The sequence below is a fragment of the Netta rufina genome (genome assembly GCF_964035555.1).
Source record: "Netta rufina genome assembly, chromosome: W".
Classification (NCBI taxonomy): domain Eukaryota; kingdom Metazoa; phylum Chordata; class Aves; order Anseriformes; family Anatidae; genus Netta; species Netta rufina.
The window spans coordinates 298,206-318,493 of record NC_140139.1 but is presented as its reverse complement, the minus strand read 5'-3'; the positions used below and the strand labels follow the sequence as shown (position 1 = coordinate 318,493).

The 20,288-nt window shown below is 41.2% G+C and overlaps 1 protein-coding gene across 15 annotated transcripts in view; it reads right to left on the bottom strand.

Annotated features, from left to right (window-relative positions):
- Nucleotides 1-20,250, bottom strand: part of ALPK2 (alpha kinase 2) — a 79,903-nt gene extending 59,653 nt beyond the window's left edge. For 7 of the 15 annotated variants that reach the window (XR_014619258.1, XR_014619259.1, XR_014619260.1 and 4 more), the window contains exons 1-4: nucleotides 19,129-19,304; nucleotides 7,786-9,468; nucleotides 3,135-6,027; nucleotides 454-601 (exon numbers count right to left, since the gene is read on the bottom strand). Coding sequence is in view for 7 of the 15 variants with exons in the window: in XM_084304388.1 (XP_084160514.1) it covers nucleotides 454-601; nucleotides 3,135-6,027; nucleotides 7,786-9,207 (4,463 nt within the window). In the remaining 8 variants the exon portion in view is untranslated. Of the gene's footprint in view, nucleotides 1-453; nucleotides 602-3,134; nucleotides 6,028-7,785; nucleotides 9,469-19,128; nucleotides 19,355-20,228 lie in introns of those variants that run through there. The other 8 variants (XR_014619263.1, XM_084304389.1, XM_084304390.1 and 5 more) reach the window with 5 other exon arrangements.
- Between the last annotated feature and the right edge of the window lie 38 nt (nucleotides 20,251-20,288).

The following is a 20,288-nucleotide window of genomic DNA, read 5'->3' as shown; positions in this document are numbered from 1 at the left end:
ACTCCATCTTTTAGTCCAACAAGCTTCAAGCTCCATTTGATACGGAATATAAAGTTCAAAGGAGTGATCACATCAAGCTCTACATTGCATGTTAGTTGTTTCAGCAATTCACTACCACCACACAAGGGCAGACAGCCCGCCACATATTAACCAGGCATGTTTATATCATTTGGCCTGGGTGTTGAGGTTGAAACTTCAGATGATCTTTTACTGTACTTGGAAGTTGGATGAGACTGGTTATGAATGGGCTGAGAGGAATTGCAGGTGATGGAATGCAAACTGTAACAAATATTAATGCTCTGTGTGAAAAATACTTCTTAATTACCCTATTTTAACTTTTTTTTTGCACCTATCACACTAATGTTGTTACATTAAAGAGTGAATTACTGGCACATTTAGTATTTTCTCAACCGCTGTTCAGAAATTAGCAGCCCATCAGAAACATTTACTCACTTTCTCTGCAGTCGAGCTAGTAACTTGGAGTCTTTAGTCCATGTAATGGTGGAGTCCCCATGAATGTTTCCAAACTGGCAGCACAGCTTAACATTTCCAGAGCAGTCAGGGAACAACTCTGCTTGGATTTTCTTCAGCAGCTTGGGAGCTTGAAACAGAAGAGCCACAGTTTAGGATTAGAAGATAATTACAGTGTTTTGGCAGTTTAAAGGAATCCCAGAACATTTTGCAGATATTGTTCATGTGAATCTGACATTACTGATAAAACCAACATTTTAAAATACGGAGGTTTTAAAAGACTGATTCAGTGCCCCACCCAGCCAATGGAAATGTTTTCAATGCAAAGACATTCTGAATTTATGGAACAGGACCAAAGGGAATTTCTAGTCTGAAAATACATCAGAATAACATTGTTTCTTACTATGAACACATTCTCTCTGACTGAAGAATCAGCTGGCTTTGATGCTAAAAAAGAGACACCAAAATGGTACAGCATACCATACGGTTACATGATCAGAGTTCATATTAACTGAATCCTTGTATGTGGTGCATTTTTTATCTAATCACGGCCTTTAAGAGAAACGACTCCAAGTCCCGCAAGATGCTCAGGCTCCGAGGTGTTCTTGGAGCACACCTAATGCACACGGCCAGGATCAGGCGTTTTTCAAGATGCAGTGATGGCTTCATTTCTTTTAAAACACAGCTGGAGGGAGGAATCCACACTCCGGTTAGATATTTGCTCTAGCAATGACATGGCATTTGGTAACGGCAGTGGCCTTTACTTCAAAGAATCAATTTCCTTCTTCTAAAGCAAGTCCCTACTTTTCCAGACCCAGGACATGGTTCTTTTACTTAACACCGACCGCTGTGCACAGAAAATCGCAGAATTATTCAGGTTCCAGAAATAAAGTACCCTGCCCAGTCCAGGAAGGTCCCGATAACCTGGCTCTCTGCTAAAACTGTTTGTTGGCTCGCTCCAGTCTCTTCTGAGTGAGCTGGCATGACACATCTCCTCGCTGGTCCCCTGCCAGCAGTCTAACTTTCCCCACCTAACGCCTAAGGAATGCTAAATCCGACCCAAAGGGTCAGGCACCTGGAATTCGTTGCTATGTTTGATTTGCAGCCACTTAAGTCCTTAGGCCTAAGAATCCTGCTGAATCAGGGCTAAACCAGCACCGAGTATGCGACAGTACTGGAAATAGAACTAAAGGCTCCAGTTTTCCTGCCTCAGCCACAAAGCCCTTTCTCCTGGAGGTAAAAAAATACACAGGAGCACACTCCGAGTGCATACCGGGCTAACCACGGCAACCTCCCCGTAATGCCGGGAAGAGGCCCATGCAAACACTCTAAAATACAAACACACATTCCCTTCAGTCTAGAATGCAGCAGAACAGAAGCAGGAGAACAAAATTCAGCCTGAATATGGACAACATTTTTCAAGTATAGGCTCAGATACATGGAAAAGGTCTATTTTTTCTCGGTAGTTGCAGTTTGCTTGTTCTACTTTGAAGAAATGTGTCTCTCCTTCTCCCACACATTTGGTTCTCTGGTAATTTCCACTTTAGCTCTGCTCTCAGTTATCGCTGATGGGCCTGCAGGTGTATAGCAAACACCTACAGCAAATTCTCACCGTGTCCAGTCCTTTTTCTTGCTCAGTATAGCTTGTCTCCCATTATTCCCTTTCACAGTCATTTCTTGTAGACAAACATGCTTGCAAAGGACACATTTTTGAATAAAGTTGTTTTTTTTCTCTTTCTATGTGATTGGAAAATTGAACTCTGACCAGACTTCACTATAATTTGAATCTCTGAAGAGCTTCAGAGCTGTTTAGCCTACCATTAGTCACTATTCAGTCTTGCTCTTATCTTTAAAATTATTTCATGATGTGAACATAAAAGACAATGTCAGAAGGCGAACATAAGACCCTGGCCCTTGCAAAGTATCCATGGAAACCACAAACACCTCATCTGTCGAGCTGTTATGCTGCTACTACTCCTGTCTGCATTTTATCCGTTAGCAATCTCCTGGAGACTCTGACAAGCAACCCAATTCTCATCTGAATTATGTGCTTCTTATGTCAGTTTAATAATGCTAATTTCATCAGTGTCATTTCTGACCAATCGTGGTGAAAAGGGATACAGAACCAGCCATCAGTCATCAGACAGGACTGCAAAACATTCTGTTTATCAGTGGCACCCTACAAGTAACAATAATACTTTGCTAGCAGTAAAAGCATTTGGTAACCAAGAGAGAGTAATTGCATTTGGGAGCTGCAGTGTGGGAGCGTAACTGGGAACACCGCCCTGCAGGAACGAAATGACATGCTAGGACTGGGCTTGCCGCCACTGTGTTGTGTGCAGTTAGGTGCTACCATCCTGCTACACAGCCCTGGAAACTGACTTGAAGAGACAAGTGAAAAGTAGGCTTTTCAAAAAGGATAAAAAATAATAAATATATTTGTCAGCAGGGAAAAGGATGCTAGGGAGGTACCAGCTCTGTGGCATGAGGATAGCAGTAGTTATTAAGTTCACAGAACTGTAAATAACATCAGTGAGGGCAGGACACTTTTGACTGCTAAGATTTCAACTGAGGGAGGCTTGCAGTGGGTTTAACGAATTTGAACTTCCTACTGGAGTCATAAGGATGGGAAAGGACAGAAATGACAATCAGTTTTCTCTTACCTTTGCTATCCTTTTTCAAAATTAGTGTCCTTTGCTCTTTTCTATTTTCTTTATGAATCACGTTTGCCTCACTTCTAACACAGCTAGGATCCTTGCTGACACTTCCTCTCTCCTCCAGTCGGGGTTTCTTCGACAGTGTTGCTGGTGGTAACTTCTTCTTTGCTCCAGTAGCTAAGTTCTCACTCTTTGCTGTGTGTTTACATTTGATGGGCTCAGACTCAGCAACAGTTGGTGATGTCTGGCAGGACTTTGACCCTTCTTGATCTTCTGGCCTTTCCACGCTGACTGAGAACGGATCATATGTGGCCAATGCTAAGGAGTGTGGCTGAGTCCTGCTGTAGGGTGGCTGCCTTTGAAGAAAGCGGTTGTCCCCTGAATCAACTGCTGGCAAGTTAACTAAAGCACTTAGTGCAGTCTCTGAAGTCATGACTTCTTTGTCTTTATTATGCTCAGTAGACTTAATTGAACAAACAACCTCAGCCGGCTTGCTGGAAGTGATCAAGTCAGGAGAGGACTGCTTAGTGATACTATTCCTAATTCGCCTCTGAGCCTTGGAGCTAATTAAAGCATGCAAAGGAGACTTCATTTTAGCAGCATCCAGGTTGTATTCAGTAGTTCTTTGAATCTCTTGTTTATTTCCACGCAAGATTGCTTCCTCCTTATTTTCTTCTGGTACCCTATGGATGTGATCCTGCAATGCTTCGCAGAAAGCTTCCAACTTAGTCAATTTTTCATCTCCTTTGACAGCGGTTTGTGTGCATTCTGTTTGTACGCGACTTCCTGTGCCAGAACACCCCATTGCTGCTACACTGTTAAGAGAGCCCTCTGACTGCCTTACAGGTATGAATGGTGATGTTTCTCTTACACCCTGTTGCTGGAGATCCATCTGATTACCGATGTCTCTACAATCTTCCTTTGCTACTGTGCAGTACTCATTCTGAACCTTTCTAGGCAGCAGGGTACTAACTGACACTGACGTTACATTCCCAGAGGCATACGTGGGACTTTTCAAAGAATCTGTTTTTAACTCTTCGTCAAACTTAAAGGTGTTGTCAGCAAAAAATAGATGTTGTTCAGACATGTTATGAGGGGAAACTGCAGGCTGACTCTCGGAAACATGCCTAACTCCAGAGTCACAGGATGTTTCAGCCCTTTGTTCATCACCTATGAAAATGGCTCTCTGTTCTTTTCCCGGTTTACTTGGTTCATATTTGGGCACTTTTACAAAGAAATCTGTTAAAAGGGGACTCTCAGGAGAGGCAGTGAACATCACTTCTTGTTTTTCTAATTCTGTCATTTGGTGCACATTTTGGGGTAGATTCTTACATGTTATGGTTTCAGGAGTCTTAATGAAATTAGGCAATTTCATTGTGTAACTACATTTCTGGGTATTAGAAACAACTTGAAAATCTTGAGAGTCATAATTTTTTGAAGGATGATACCTGCTACAATTAGTGCCATTTTGTGCATTCAACTCTGAGTGATTTCTTTTTTCTTGTAAATTATTTTCATAACTTCTACGTATGGTGTTAACAGAAGAGTGTTTTTCATGTGTAAACTGATGGGTATTTTCAACAGAGGAATTACTGGGGAAAATAACTTTCTCCTCAGGGAAATATGCCAGTTTTTTTCTTTCTAGGTAACAGTCTTTAAAATGACAGTCTTTACCAGCATCTTTATCTGTGGTCTCAGTCATATTCTCATTTATCAAGGATATGTTCTGCTCAGTATGAGGTAATTGTCCAGTTGTCCAACATGACTTATCTGACATGTAAGCTGGGTTTTGTTTATCACATGCTAAGTTACTACTCTGAGCATTTTTTAATCTTTGAGAATCTGTATCACATGTTTGGAAAGTGTTATGAATGGTAAGCTTTCCTTCCCAAGAAACAGTCGTTTGAACGGCTCCATTATTGACAATTAATGTTTGACTTGGCTTCTGCTCAAAGCACTCCTCTGTATTTAAGATACTATTTTCTGAAATACAAGTGGATGGTGTTTCTGTTTTATATTCAGTGCTAGAACTGATACATAAACCATCTGCTTCTACCACTCGTGTAAGAGAAAAGTTTTCTATGGATGCACTGTTACACGCTTCATCTGTTTTCAGTAGGACGTTAGAGACAGTGCAGTCTTCTTTCTCTGTTCTTTGTCTAGTAGGTGGCTGTGTAATAGGTTCCTGCTGTTCTATGAAATTTGAGGGCAAAGGATGATCAGAACAGGTCTCTTGCACAGAGTTCGGTTCTGTGACTTTGGTATCTGTCAGCCTTACCTCCAAACTTGTGATTCCCCAGTTTTCAAATGGGATTTGATAGTCTGAGTCATCTTCTTGAAGAAGTTTCCAGAGCTTGTCATGCACTGCAGATAAATCGGCATCTCCTTTGCACCCAGGTTCTCCAGATTCCAGAACTGACTTGGGATTAGCTTCAAACAGAGACTCATCACATGATACACTGCAGAGAGTATCTCTGTCATTGCCGTCATGCGAATCAAAACCATACCTTTGCCCTCCCTCCTTTGGCTCATCACACAGCTTTGCAGAAGAGAGAACAGCACATAAACTTTCTTGTTTATCAGGAACAGAGTCTGCGTCCCATAAGGGAAAAGGTGAAATGTCTTTCTTTGATTTGTTGCCATTACTACTAATATCCTTCCCTTGTTCCCAGAAGACTTGCTGGTGACAATTTTCTCTCTTATCACAAGGAGCATGGTGTTGAGAATAGGTTTGTAAACTTCCATTTTTTGCTTGTAGTGGCTTTTCAGTACATTCTGAAGCTGAATGGATGTTTTCTGCATTCTGGCAAGTTATGAGGATGCCTTCCTTTGCTATTTCAGGCTCCATACATTCTCTATCACAATTCTGGATAGAGATTTTAAGACTGGCACCTTGATTCTACAAAAAAAAAAAAAAAAAAAAAAAAAAAAAGTGATAGAATTAAAATATGCGACTGCTGCTTGACACAGGCCTGAACTGTAGACCTAAATTGAAATGAAAGGGTTTTTTGTTGTTTGTTTTTTTTTGTTGTTTGTTTGTTTTTTAAAGTATTTGTTAACGTCTGAGGTTTCTGGTTTGTAGCTATCACTCTACCCTGACAGAAAGAAGAAATCATAGTTCTGTATTTAAACTTGTACAAATTACAAGTCTAGCCTGCCAGACTCGCCTGTTGGATCTGTGGCACATGGTATAAATGTAATACTCAGAACAAGAGTATGCTAACCACTTGACAGAGTTATCCTGTACCCAAGGACTGTCTAAAACACAGGGTTTGGCTTCTGCTCATCTCTAGCCCTTTTCTGTACGCTGATATTTCTTTCCTACTTAATTTTTAACTAATACAGAGTTTTGATCATGGATGCTCAAAGAACTAATACCTCTTGGCTGCAGGTAGCAGGAGTCTAATCTGAACTCGCCAATCTGAAACCTGGCCACAGCACTTACAGTAACATAACAGCTGCTCTGTGCTAGTAGGGTTCTGGGATTTAAACGGTTATACCGCAAGTTGAAAAAAAATGAAAAAAATGCCTCATGCAAACCATGGCAACACACACTGTCAAGAAAATCTCAGTAGGTTAATTCCAATAAGGGGCTATTCTCCATCATAAGAACATTAAGTGCTGCTAAAATGTGATTGGAATTTTATGTACCATAAAAACAGAGAAACTTATGGATGCTTTTCAGGCAGAAGAAATCAGTGATTTTTCATTGCTTAAGACACCCCAGCGGTCAGATTAAAGTCAATCTGTGATTCAGAACTGGGAGAGATATTTGCTTAAAGAATACAGATGAAGTAGAGCATGTGAAAAAAAGCTTGTGCTTATTTGTCATAACTGTTTTTCTGTGCACTTGGCTATGCACTTTAAAATCAGCGAAGTGGGTGATAATAAGATTATTCATGATTTAATACTCATAAATATATATCTTCAGACTTTACTATGTGAAATAAAAAGTATGATCCAATTCTCCTGGTTATGAAAACTGGTGGGGCATCGTATCAGTCAGCACATCTGTACTGATTTCCCTGGTCAATTTCCTGCCCAACAGCATAAAATATTTAAGTACTTGGAGAGTATCAGCTTGGGTTTTTGATTTGTAACTGCTCTTTACATTTCCACGGAATACCTAAATCTTTCATTGATTTACTTTTAAAAAAAAAAGGTCCATACGCTTCTGTAACATTAATTCTCTGGATTAAATTCTCCCCCCTTGATAGAATTCAGAGCAAAGCTCTGTTTACTTGTTTTAAATTTCCAGCTCCGTAACTGGACACAATTTTGTTCTTTGAGTGTAAACTGAAAAGAAAGTAAATCAAAATGTTCTCTGCTCACAACAGGGATGTGAGAAAACTTCTGAGTTGAAAGAAACATTGCTTTGATAAGACCTATGCAGTAGCCTAAATATCAGATTTCTCTATCCAGCTGTCCAGAGTCCCATTAGTGCCTCTTACTATTATCAGTCTCACTCTATAATTAGAACAGCTTATGGTTTATTTGGGCCTTTTTCAAAACCAGATTTCCTTCCCAGACGTAGCTGTCATTCAGAAGTGCATGAATAGTGTCTTTCAAAGTAATTTAAATTTGCATTATTTTCTGACAAACAGGAACAAAATCAGTCAAACCACTCTTTCTGTTAAATGATAAGCACTTTACTTACCCTGGGTGAGACGTTGTCATCTGGCACCTGATTTTGCTCAGACGGGCCCCGAGTCTTTTTCTGTTCCCAATGACAGTCTTTATCCGCCTCTTCTGTACAACACAAACCAGCCTGCATTTGCAAGCTTTCTGTCTCCTCACACATTTGTGCTGAAAAGACTCCTTCCTCACTGGGAAACAAAGCACTGGATTCCCTCACCTCTGCAGCAGCCTGAAAAGATTGCCCTATATTACCAACATATCTGCAGAGCTCTATAGGGTTTAGCAACTTTAAAAGGTTTCTTGTTAGAGTTTCTGTTAAGGTAGAGACAGCATGCCTTGCATTTTCCTCTGATGAATTTCTTCTCCCCTCCTCTAGCAGCAATGAGCTTTCACCTAGCAAGTTCTCGTCCACCTTGTTTTCTGTCATTGTCTCTGAAGCCTGATTTGTCAAAGCAGTACCTATGCCACCAGCAGAGGAGTCCGCCTTTGCATGTACATTATCCACGTTCTGAGGTTTGCTGGTTGAGAAATCTGTCTGGCCAACTCCATTATTTTCTTCTTCAGTTCGGAGACGCTCATTTTCAATGACAGCAGATGCAACAGGCACTTTACCCTTCTCTTCGTCTTTCACACTGGTAGTTTTATCTCGGTGTTGTCCAACAGCTAGAGTCATCTCTGCCTGCAAAGTTGACTGGCTGTATGTAGAGGGGTCTCTCCTTACATTTACTCCTTTGAATTTTGAGTGATGACCACAGAAGCCAATGGTAGTATCCATAGGCGTAGTGTTATCTGACACTCGGAACAGACACGGCATCTCACTGAGGAAGTAAGCACACCCATCACAATCCTTACTCAGTTTTAAATCATCTTCATCACCGCTTTCTAATAAAAACTGTAATTTCTTTTCCCAGATTTCATTTTCATGTGCTGTCAGCACATCTGAACATTCAAAATACTCTAGGACATCATCGGAAAAGTCATCACTTACACTTGCACAAGCCTCCAAAATGCCTCCAGAATTTTCAGAATCATGTTTTGTAAAATAATTCTGATTTACTACGGGAGTATCTGCCTGCTCACTCAACAGGGCATTCATGGTTAGAGGTCTACTGAACCCAGTCTTTCTGTGTGTCTGGACTTCAGCTGGAGGTGGACAAGAAACCGAGTCTTCCACTTTAAGGCAACAATTGTCTGTGTGATCAGTGATTAGATCTGTAGGGTGGGAATGCACCTGACCGATGCAGTATTTCTCTGCTTCTCCAGCAGCGACGCAGACCATACTGTTAAAACTAATTAGGTCATCACCATTCTCTGATGCATCCCTAAGGCAGCATATATTTTCCTGTGTTTCAAATACATTTTTTGCATCCATGTTGTCTTCCATGTTAGGCAAGCGTCTGCGGGATTTCTCACATGGGAATGATACTTTTGGGCTTCTCATGCAATAAAACACTGACTCTTGGTGAGTTGGAATTTGTTGAAATTAACATGGGGTCACCCTCTTAAGAGTAACACTTGTATTGTAAAAGATGTTCCTCATTTTACTCTGAAGCTTCCCACTGTCATTTAGGTCAGCAACCAATTCTGGGGAAGTTTCAATTTTTGTGTGAGATTCCCTCTCAACAAGGGTTGAGTAGCAGGTCATTCTAGCTGCCAGTTTCCAGATATTGTCCAGTGAAGTGCAGCATCTTGCTGTGTGCACCTGCAAATAAAATAAATCTGAAGTTTAACATGATTTTGAAAATGGGTATACATATTTTCTAACAGATGGTAAACCACCACACAGTTTCAAGCATTTCCAAAAAAGGAAACATAATGATCTAAAAATCAAGATCAAACATTAACAGCAGGAACTATAATCCAGTTATCTATGCAGAACCACTTCGGGGGAACACACTGTAGCTGTCCAAAGTGATTTGTGTTAGGAAGACAAATTCCTAAGCATGCCTGCACATACACCCAGCAGCAGCACAAAACATGCTTTAGTGCACGTCACTTAGGCATTTCTAACTGCTAACAGAAATATACAGACTAATGCAAATAGTTACATGTACATGACTTCTACAGCTACCAAGCATTCTAGTCACATTGGCATCACAGGGACATTAAAAAAAAAAATCACTCTGGCTGATTCTTCACTAGAGTATCCCTACTAACCCATGATCTTTTCCACAGCCCAGGGATTCCCTCATCACAGAAAAGTACTCAATCTCACAAAGGATGCCAAACTAAACATTGAAAAATAATTCATAGAACTGGTGTGACACGAAGAACAGCAGGAAAACCTTTCTTGCCAGCCTGCTAATCTGATGATGTTCATTCTCTCTTTCCTCCTCTGCTTCTCCCATGGGGACCCTTCTCGGTAAGCTCTCTGTCCTGGCTGCGAGACCTCCTGTGCTGGCTGTGGCCCTTCCTGATGCCCTTTCAAGCGCTCTGAGGCGCCATCTGCTCCCTGCAGGGCCACAGGCAGAGCAGCCACTGGACCTGTCAGCACCCAGCTTTGTGTCACAGCTCGCTGCTGACACTGATCACAGTCAGTAAGAAAACATGTGGGGAGCTAGATTAGAGCTCGATGGCCAAACAGAGAGGTGCTTGCAAGGCTTGCTTGGAATCTGCCCCTCATGCAAACAGCACAAAGCAGCTGGGTATATTTTCATTTCCTTCATGCATTCCCTGTCACGGACACCTTTTTCACAGGCTTACCTGGGAGGGGAAAGGTTGGACAAGAAAAAGGTTGAAGGGAAAGATAGCGGAAGGGGCAACATTAGGTTGTGTGATGAACAGTTGGTCTCCACACACACAAAGGAGTGCGGAGGAACAATGGCAGGTGAGAGGAGCAGAGCACCACCCTCTGCCAGTGCACTACGTATGCGTGCCATACACACACGTGTACGTGCCTCCTGGTACAGCCTGAATACTGGCTGGAGAAGGAGGAGCGGAAGGAGGTAGCAGAAAAGGAACATGTTTGGCAATTTAGCCTTGGAATAAACTGGCAAAGGTCCAGTATGCAAGGAAGCAAAGACCAACAGGAGAGAATGGCCTGAAGAGCAAGCCTGATGTGCCACACAGGTGTATTGTCAGCTCGGAAGTGTAGCCAGGGAGTTGCCAGAAGGCACAGACGGTGACAAAACCACCTGAAAGCCGTGCAGGTCAGCCTGGTCACAGTGCCTTGGCCAGCGATGCTCTGAGCTTGAGAGCTGGCAGGGGAAAGATGCGCTGCTGCACGCAGGAGGAAGGGGGCAGGAAGCCGGAGTGCAGGCTTCCTCACACTGCCACCTTCGGAGCCTGAGAAGAAGTCTAGTTCAAAATCCATAGTAACAAGGGCTTCCCTGACACAGAGGACAAGAAGAGGACAAATCATGCATATTGTGCTGGTTTTAGATAATGTGGACACCTGTTGACTGGGCCCTGGGCCAATACTCTACACTTGTGCTTCATGCAGGGCTTTGAACATCAATCTGGACCGCATGTGCAACAAGAGCCTGGAGAAAAAAGGCATCAGATCCCATTATCTTCAGCCTTTCAGATCGATGATCACGTTTTGCTTTCCATTTCAGCTCTAAGAAATATAAATATTTAACAGGAAAAAATGGAGCAGCAGAGATTAATTTTTCCCTCATCCATTTGATTACTGTGCCATGGAATTAACCCCCAGCATTCACGCATCGCCTCTTAAATATGCATTTGCCTAATGTTCCCTGTTGCTTTCTTTCAAATCTGCTTTCATCTTTGCTTTTCAGAAGACCAGATGCCTCTTTCCTCTTTTTTTGGAGGGTATAAGTTATTTTAAAAGTGTGGTAATTTTCCCAGCTGAAAAGAGCCTTGGCAATAATTTTTCATGCAGACCAACTCATGAATACTCTTTACCAAAGCAGTTGTACTACACAGTTATCATTTTCTTAGTTCAGCTGCATTTTGACATCAAGGGGAAAAGAGCTGTCAGATTTCTTGATGTGAAAATTAGATTAGATTGCTGTGCGTTTAGTCAGATCCAGCAATGGAAATTAGAGCAAAATAACGTTGCATGAGGAAAATCACCATAAATTACGTTTTTCCATCTAAGATGGAAACATGATTATTTTTTTTTAATTTTGGAGAGAAAATAGAAGATATGAGATATAACCATAATGTCAATTACTGAATTTAGATAGAAACAGGGAAAAGATTGGTACTACATTACCCTCCTGGCTCCTCAGGAAAACTTATAAAATACAACAGAAAATATATAAAGAAATTCACCGAGCAAAGATGAACTGGAGATCATGACAATTTACCATCGGCTATTGGCAAATAACCCAAAAATGAGCTCAAATACTAACAAACTGGGCTTTGAATGTTCAGCTGAAGATGAGAGAATGTCTAAAGGTGTAAGGTGTTCTGGCTGCTTGTCTCAAGTCTTGCTCTGGACACCAGTGATGCTACTTGCTGACTCAGGTGTTTGCTCATCACAGGAGGAGAAACCAACACCACCAGGTCTGAGCAGGAAATGGAAAGAAGGGTCCTGTGTTGGTCCTCCAACGAGCTGCGAACATATTTTCCACCTGCTGTAGATCAGTGGCTATCCCTCAACATGTTGGCTTTCCCCTTCCCCTTCCCCTCCCTCCATCCATCACAGGCCCGTCTGCACTTCACGCATATCGTGCCTTACGTAGCGCCCTACGGCCACTCGCAATCTCCCATAAAAAGGGCACAGACAACAAAGGGGCGAAGCCAGCACAGAGAAGCTGCCTCTCCCTGACAGCTCCAACAGCTGGGACCTAGGAAAGACGTGTTTGGTGGGCTCCTCTTCTCCAGGGTCACAACGCTGCCTGAGCTTAGTGCCCCAGGAACCGAGGTCAAGGGAAGAGGAAGCAGCGGCACGAGCACGGCAGCTCAAGAACTGTGCCCAGGTGTGAGTTAGGGCAGATGTAGACTGGTGGAAAGCTCTAACAATGCAACTAAAATATTTTTGGAAAATTACATTTTAAGATGAAAGGAACGATGAAAAAGATGAAATTATCTTTAATTTTTTAAATACAGCCATTTTTGGAGGTTATTTTGGACCCAAAGTTGCTTCTATTGATTTTATAAGAAACTGTGGTCTTAATCCTAACGTTGGCATGTTTTTTTAACTGACAAAAATATATAAATCTGGTTAAACTTAAAAAATGGCAGTTAATTTCCTCTCTAAATGGCAGCTAATTTCCTCTCTTGCATCATATTTTTCTACTTTATTTAGTTATTACAAAAATGGTAATCTTCCTCTGCAAGCAGTTTTACACTCGCGGAAGGTATTCCTACAGAAAGCTTGTGTTTTAGGAGGGACTTTCTGCCTTCCTGTTCATTTCCTCCAAAGCCAATGGGAAAAAAAAAAATCCCTTTAAGACCTCTCTGAAGTTTTTTCTGCTTATTTTCTACCTGTTCATCCCGTAATCTCTGTTCCCCTGCACAGCCCTGCTCAGCCCACCCCCAAACTCAACCCTCCTATCGTTCAGACGCACTTGCTGCTGCCCTCGTTGGGCAGACCCATCCGCCCACACCCACCTATTGTCTCTTCCTTTATCATCAAGGTGCCAGCTTTTTGGGTTGGGGACCACGCTGTGCATTCACATGCTGCCTGGCACAAGGAGCACCTCACCCAGGCCTAAATCTTGTAGATGTAATAGGTGTAAGCATGCTTTGACAACCGGAGCGCTGCCTGGGCACGCTGAAAACCTCCACGTGAGAGCACCAATGCCCCCACCTGCCGCGCGTGTTCTGCCCGTGCCTGGCTTTACGCCCACACCAGTGCAACGGGGTGGCAGAGAAGAACCTGCACCGGCCCACACAGACGTTATCTGAGCTCAGCACATGCAGGAACACAACTGATAACCCTCCTGTGTCTCATGTTAAGAGAGATCCTGATGCCAGTATTTTGGCTTCCCTATACCAAACTGACACCAGGTCTGTGACACCTGAAAACTCAAGAGAAATGGATAGTTCCATAAATAATCTGTGCTTGTAACTTCCTTAGATCACGTCTAAATTTACACGACTAAACCATTAGTCTTCCCCCCTTAATTCTCTGAATCAAAAATCACAAACATATTTTTGAAGGTTCTGTGCATTGGCCAAAAATATGAACACCATAGTTTTCATTTTCCAGAAAAATGACTCACTAACCCACTGTCCACCACTATAAAGGACAAACCTTGAAAACATGAACCATAAATGCACTAAACTCAAAAGATGAATCGAAAGAGGCTTATCTATTTCTGTTTTTGTAAACGACATGCTTTTCAAGCCAGAGCTCGTGAATTTCTGAAGTCCTGCTGTGGTGCTTGCACACTGCTTGCTGACAGGCGAAGTGCTCTCTTTCTCACACATCAGAATCCGTCCAGCAATGCAGGCAGTGCAGTTCAGCGCAGATTTGTGCTCTTACAGACTTCCTGTGCAGCTTTCAAGGGAGGACTTCTGCACAGCTTCTCAACAAACCTCTGAAATTCCCAGCTTCCCACTTCTCGTTCACTCTGTCACTACCCTTTTTTCTTTAGTTCTGTGTGGCCATCTCAGCCATGAATGGAGCTGCTGTGCTTTAGGCACACACGACAGAAGCACGAATGCCCCACGTAGCGTAACCGTTCCAGGATGGGGACTGTGTGGCACACTGCGCCCTGACCGGAGGCCCACGCCCTGCCATGCAGTGCAGGGAACCCAGCTTCTGAAGGGACGTGAGATTCTCTCTACTGCTCTCTTTTTACAGACACCCCTGCAAGTGGCGTTCTAAGCGATGCTTCACACAGTCTGCACGTGTTTCTTTCAGAAATCGTAATGAACCAGCACCTCCTGGTGCAAAACAATGCGGTCACACTTGGATCACTCCTGCAAAAGTAGGAGAGAACCACATACAAATTGAAGAGAGAAGTTTGGGATTTTCAGTTTTACGGACAAGGAATCAAGGCACAATGTGATTTCTCCCTGCGTGTATCAGAAGTTGGTATCGGAGTTCCAAAACAAAACTCTTCAATGGTTCTCAGCTTACCACCTAAAACTCTATAAAGATCTTTCTCCTGAGGACACAAATAACAGACAAAAAATGGTGACTGTCACAATGTACAAAAAAAAATCATTTCATACAGTTTCTACTAAAATTTGATGAAATGAATTTGCATGCAGAATTAAGTAACACATGAACATTACATAAAATGTCATGGACAAAGTTCTTTTATATTGTATATAATAAAGATGTACTTAGGCAGTGCACAATGCCATTGCAGAGCTGAACCATAACTGAGCGTTATTTCTATAATTATATTTATTTGGGTATATCCAAGTGTAATTATATTACATTTAGCTAACTACATTTATATTCTCTCTCAAATGAAAATATGACTTATCACACAGTCTGTCTCTGGGAGAAAAGTTCAATCTGCAAAACTGAGTAAATCGGTTTCATCTTGATGGTAATCACACCACTTGGTTCAAAGGGTTGACCCAAAGGTTTGCAGCCTTTTTTGTATATGTACTTAATTGTATTTGAATTACAGTTATTTTCCTAATAACTAGTAGAGTAGATGCAAATTGCCAGTATATACGTCAGCAGTTTACTATCAAATGAAAAACAAAAAAAGGAGGCAGGCAGCAGGTCATTCTACAGTCACTCTTCTGAGAAACTTGGTTTTAGGCCAAGGTCCCAAAGCAGATACTTAACCTCTGCCCTGCATGAAATTCTCCTGGCTTCAAAGAAGCCATTCAGATTTGCATGTTTTACAGAAACTGGGGTATAATGATAAAAGCATGCCAAACTGACCACAGATAAAGGATTTTCCTGGTGAAGTTAGTTCCATTGTGGGTTCTGGTTCAAAACCTCCTGCAGAGCATGGAGATTGGAGCACATTAGCCCCCACAGATTGTTGGATGTTCTTATTTCTCTTTATGTAACAAAGACTAATTTAAATCAGATAGACCTGATAAAAGAAGTATGCTTTAAAACCAGGAGTGACAGGACATATGGGAACTAGTTATGAACTAGAATCTGTCTCCATGAAGCAGAGGGAGCTTCTCCAACATCAGAATTAGGCTCTTCACTTTGTTCTCACTGTTGATTTTTGGTTTTGTTTGGCTATTTTGGTAGGAGCTTACAGCTAGAAAGAGATAGCTGTGCTAAATGTCATCACTGTGATAGGAAAACAGAACTACACCACTTCAAATGAGCTTGGAGAGAGACTTGAATAAACAGGAAGCATAATCTTTCTCCTATGTACATATGTGTATATGAGGAGGATATAGGTACATGGCTAGCACAGTCTGCTTGCCTGCTCTGTTAACACTTCCGTATCTGACAGGCCATGTTTAGAAAGTCAGTGGAACATTTTTTATCTGCTTCACCATTCATCCTGAGATACTTGGTCTGAAACAACAAATTCTCCAAATGCCAGCAGTTTCCTAGTATTAGCTCTACTCTATAGGCTAAAATTTGGGAACTGGACTTGCTCATTTGAAAAAACAAATACAATCCCCTAGACTATCCAGATGAACTTTAGATGTATCAACAGCTCCTTCTCCTCCTGCTGAGGTGCATTATAAACCGATGCATACATCCCCTTTTAGAGATGCTGACGGGTAGCTTAGCCACAAAGAAAGGTGGCTGACATAACCAGACCTCAGGTAAGATGAACATGACAAAACTCCAAACCAAAACACTAACAGCCACGAAACCTTCCTTTCTGATGAATAGAAACAGTTGTGTACTATGCAGGTCCAATCAGAAATCTAGTTGGTGTGGGCAGCAGGATTTTAGAAATATTATATTGATTAAAGTGTGAGACAGCAGCAAAAGCAGAACAGAAACAAGAATAAAAGTGGTAAGGAACCTCCATTAAAAACATAATCCCAAGAAAAACCTAGAATGGGCAGTACCATACAGTGGGACTAGGCACATCTTCCCAGCACTCAGACCTGCCACCCCCTAAATCAGGCTGCCAGAGCCTCGTTCACCCTGGTCTTGAACAATTACTTCCAGGGTTAAGAACTACAAGAGTAACTTGAATGGTTACTGCAGTAGCTTGCAATAGCAATTAACTTGCAGTAGCAAAAGCAGAGTAAAATTAGATATCCCTGCTAACAAAGCTTGAGTTTTTACGACCCTGATTCTTGGATTGCTTGCAATTTTATCACTGTGACTCTTGGTTTGCAGAGACACAAAGACCTCGTATGCAAATAACTCAAATAACCTTACAGGCCCTTTGCACTACTATGGCACCGTGCGTACGGTACACAACCTGCCACCCAGTCATCTGTGAAATCCAAGTCTGCTGCTTAAATGCAGCCATGTTCCAAGGTTAATGCTAATTCACTTCACCTTCTCCCCAGAAATATTTCTCAAATACGTCTCAACAATCTTGCACAGAGCCTGCATACAGTTTGCACAACTACAACATTCCTGTACTACCCAAAATTCCATGCACGCTCTGTTCCCAGCCTAACAGGATTTTATGTTTGGGAATACATGCATTTTTTCTCTCTCTTCCAGGCCAACTCAGAGATTTTTCACTTTGTAGTAAATTCTCCAAATTTAGCACATTTCTGCTTACAAAACAAAATGAAACAAAACAGACTTTCCCTGTTCAACAAAATAGCTGCTATAAACACAGACACAAATTCCTATTTACATCTTTTAAATGAGTTATTATATTCCCTGAATGGAAATTCATAGAAGATATTTGTATTTATGATTAGAAAGATATAACTTTCTTTTCCAAAAAGGTTGCCATACATGGTTTACCCTACTTAAATGCTAATTTTCACGTGCTCTTTAAAAACTTTTCCTTTAACATAAGTCAAATCTTTTAATAAACTTTTCTTTTAAAAGTTTCATCAATGTTTGCCTGTTTCTGTGAGGCAATTTTTCAGTGCATCCATCAGTACTGATTGAATCAAATTCCACCTGAAATTTCTGATCCGCTTTCCTCTACTCCTTGTCTACACAAGCTTTCCAAAGTGATTGTTCCAGACAGCAGTAGAAACACTTCCAGAAAAAGTTGTGTTCCTTTCCAAAAAGGTTGTGATCATGCATTCAGTCTTCAGTGTTATTACTTTTAAAAAGTTAAAATCTCTGAGTCAACAAAACCTGAAATTCTAAAATTCAGTTATAACTCTGCTAACTCTACTCACATTAGCATGGTTAAATATTTATACAGCACTTTGCTTACTGCAGTATAATATTTGATGGGGTAAGAGTAGTGAGAACCCATGCACAAAATGATCCACAATGACTGAGCTTTCTGTATCTCGCAGTAATGAAATTCTGACTCAGTTCTGACCAGAATCTCTAATGCTAGAATATAAATAATAACTATAATCATTTTATTCTTTTACAAATACTTCAAGACACTGTGATCAAATCAAACATTTAGAGCAGCAAAGTTGTCAAAATTCCTATAATGTCAGAAACCAAACTAGCAAAACACTGTATTATCTAATCCAATTATTGTATATCTGTTGCATTAACAAGGTTTGGATAAGAAAAACAGCAGTGAAGTTTGGGCTGTGCAAAAAGCAGATATCTGGAAAATGTGACCTTGGCAAACATGCTGTGCTTCTTAAACTTCTCACATAGGAGGTGATTTGAAAATTTCTTACACCAGTGCACTACTAGTGCACTACCTATTGTAAACAGCAACACAGTATAAAGGAAACGCCACAGCTACATGTATAATCCATTGGCTAAACCTAAGAAGAGTAAGTGACCGTTCTGCGTATCTCTAACGAAGAGCTTAATATAGACTAATTAAAATAAGCAATCACAGCACAACTCTTAACACTGATCTGTGTTAATCTATTTTTAACATTTGTCAAGCATCTGACAGTGTCGCATGAGCAATTCGTGACCAATAACCATCTATCATGCTAGTAAGTGACCAGATTTTTTGGAGAAACGGAGGAAATTTTAAACACAGGAGTACTAGGCCATGTAATAAACCTTTGGAAAGAATAATATGTATATTTCAGGACACCTAGTGTCATTTACACATTCCTTACAGAATAAAGTTCGCTTTTGTGCGGCTTTTGCAATTTTGTTTGTCTTGCTCAAACTCAGTGGATATTACCAGACTGTGATTTCAGAAATATTTAGCAGAATCTAAATATCTAGAATCTATCAAGAGTTGCTTTACAATAAGCAAATAACAAATGATACTGTTACATAAACAGTATAAATCACTATATTCATGTCATACACTAAGAATAAAGTAACTGGCTCTTCTTCATTTATTTATCTTTAACGATCACTTTTCTATTTTCTACAATATTTCTTTTCCTATTTGAACATAGGAGAAATAAGTAGCTGAGTCATTTTAAAACTGTAAACAATTTGACCTCTCAAACCATAAACATGTGCACTTACCCTTCTGTGCTCACTCTTTAAGTTCTAGTTGTGGACCAGGCCTGCGGTTTGACTCTGCATTACAAGAGAGAAGACATTTAGTTTATGCATTTTGCTTCAAAGCTGAGAAGCTCTTCAGTGTTGTTTTGCTAGTGTGACCTTAGTATAGTGAGTCTGATCACAGCAGTTTGTCTTCCAAGAGAGACTATTTCATTACACGCAGCAGATGGCTCTTCCTAGGAAAACCTCAGCCAGAGAGGGCGAGAGTGAGAGAGCTGGCAGTGATGAGAGGGTAGATCCTACTTCCATAGAAGTCCACGGGCATTTCCTCGTGGCCTTAAGAGAGAGGAAGTGTTGGCCTTAGGTTTTCATAATAAGGCACTGGGCTCACTTTTAAAGCACATGCTTTAGTGTGCTTAACTGCTTTGCTAGGCACGGTTGGAATTTCTGACATGCTTAAAGTTAAAAATGCAAAAAAATCTACGCAACTCTCCTTAACAAGTAGACTGAGGAAGCCAAAGGTGAACAGTGAACTTTTAACAATCACTACACACAAAAAATCACCTAACAATTTGCATTTCTCAAAGGCAATGATAATCAAACACACATCTAAATGAATCCTGAAAAAGTATTCCTCTGCCTGCTATCCAAGAAGCCAATTCTCACACAAGGAACTTGTCTGAATTACACAAAATGCCCTCAGCTCAAGGAGCTCAGAAAAGGCTGAAAAGCCGGTTTAGTGCCATGTTTTTTTCTTGACTGTTTTGCAGAAAGTGCAGCTAAAATGCCCCTTATCAGATACTAAGGTGCTAAATACTTCAGATTCCCAGTGTTCCCGAGACCTAGGCCACAGGCTAAAAAAAACAAGTGTGTTTAGCAACAAACAGAGCAGCAGGGATATCTATGATTCATACAATAGCTTAATAGCCAAAATAATCCCCAAAGAACTGAGAGACCAGGATCTGAAGCCATTTTCAACGTGATCTCATTTGACTGTTTGACACCATGGGGTGTCCCAACAAGCACGTCCACAGCCCAAGGCGGGTGAAAGACACCAGCCTGGTATCATACACAACTGTGGGTACGCGAATGTCACCAGGAAGCCAAATGCACTGTCTTACCTGTACCCATGCTGCCATGCAGATTGGTTTCGCACATAACTTGGGAGGAATACATTCTTG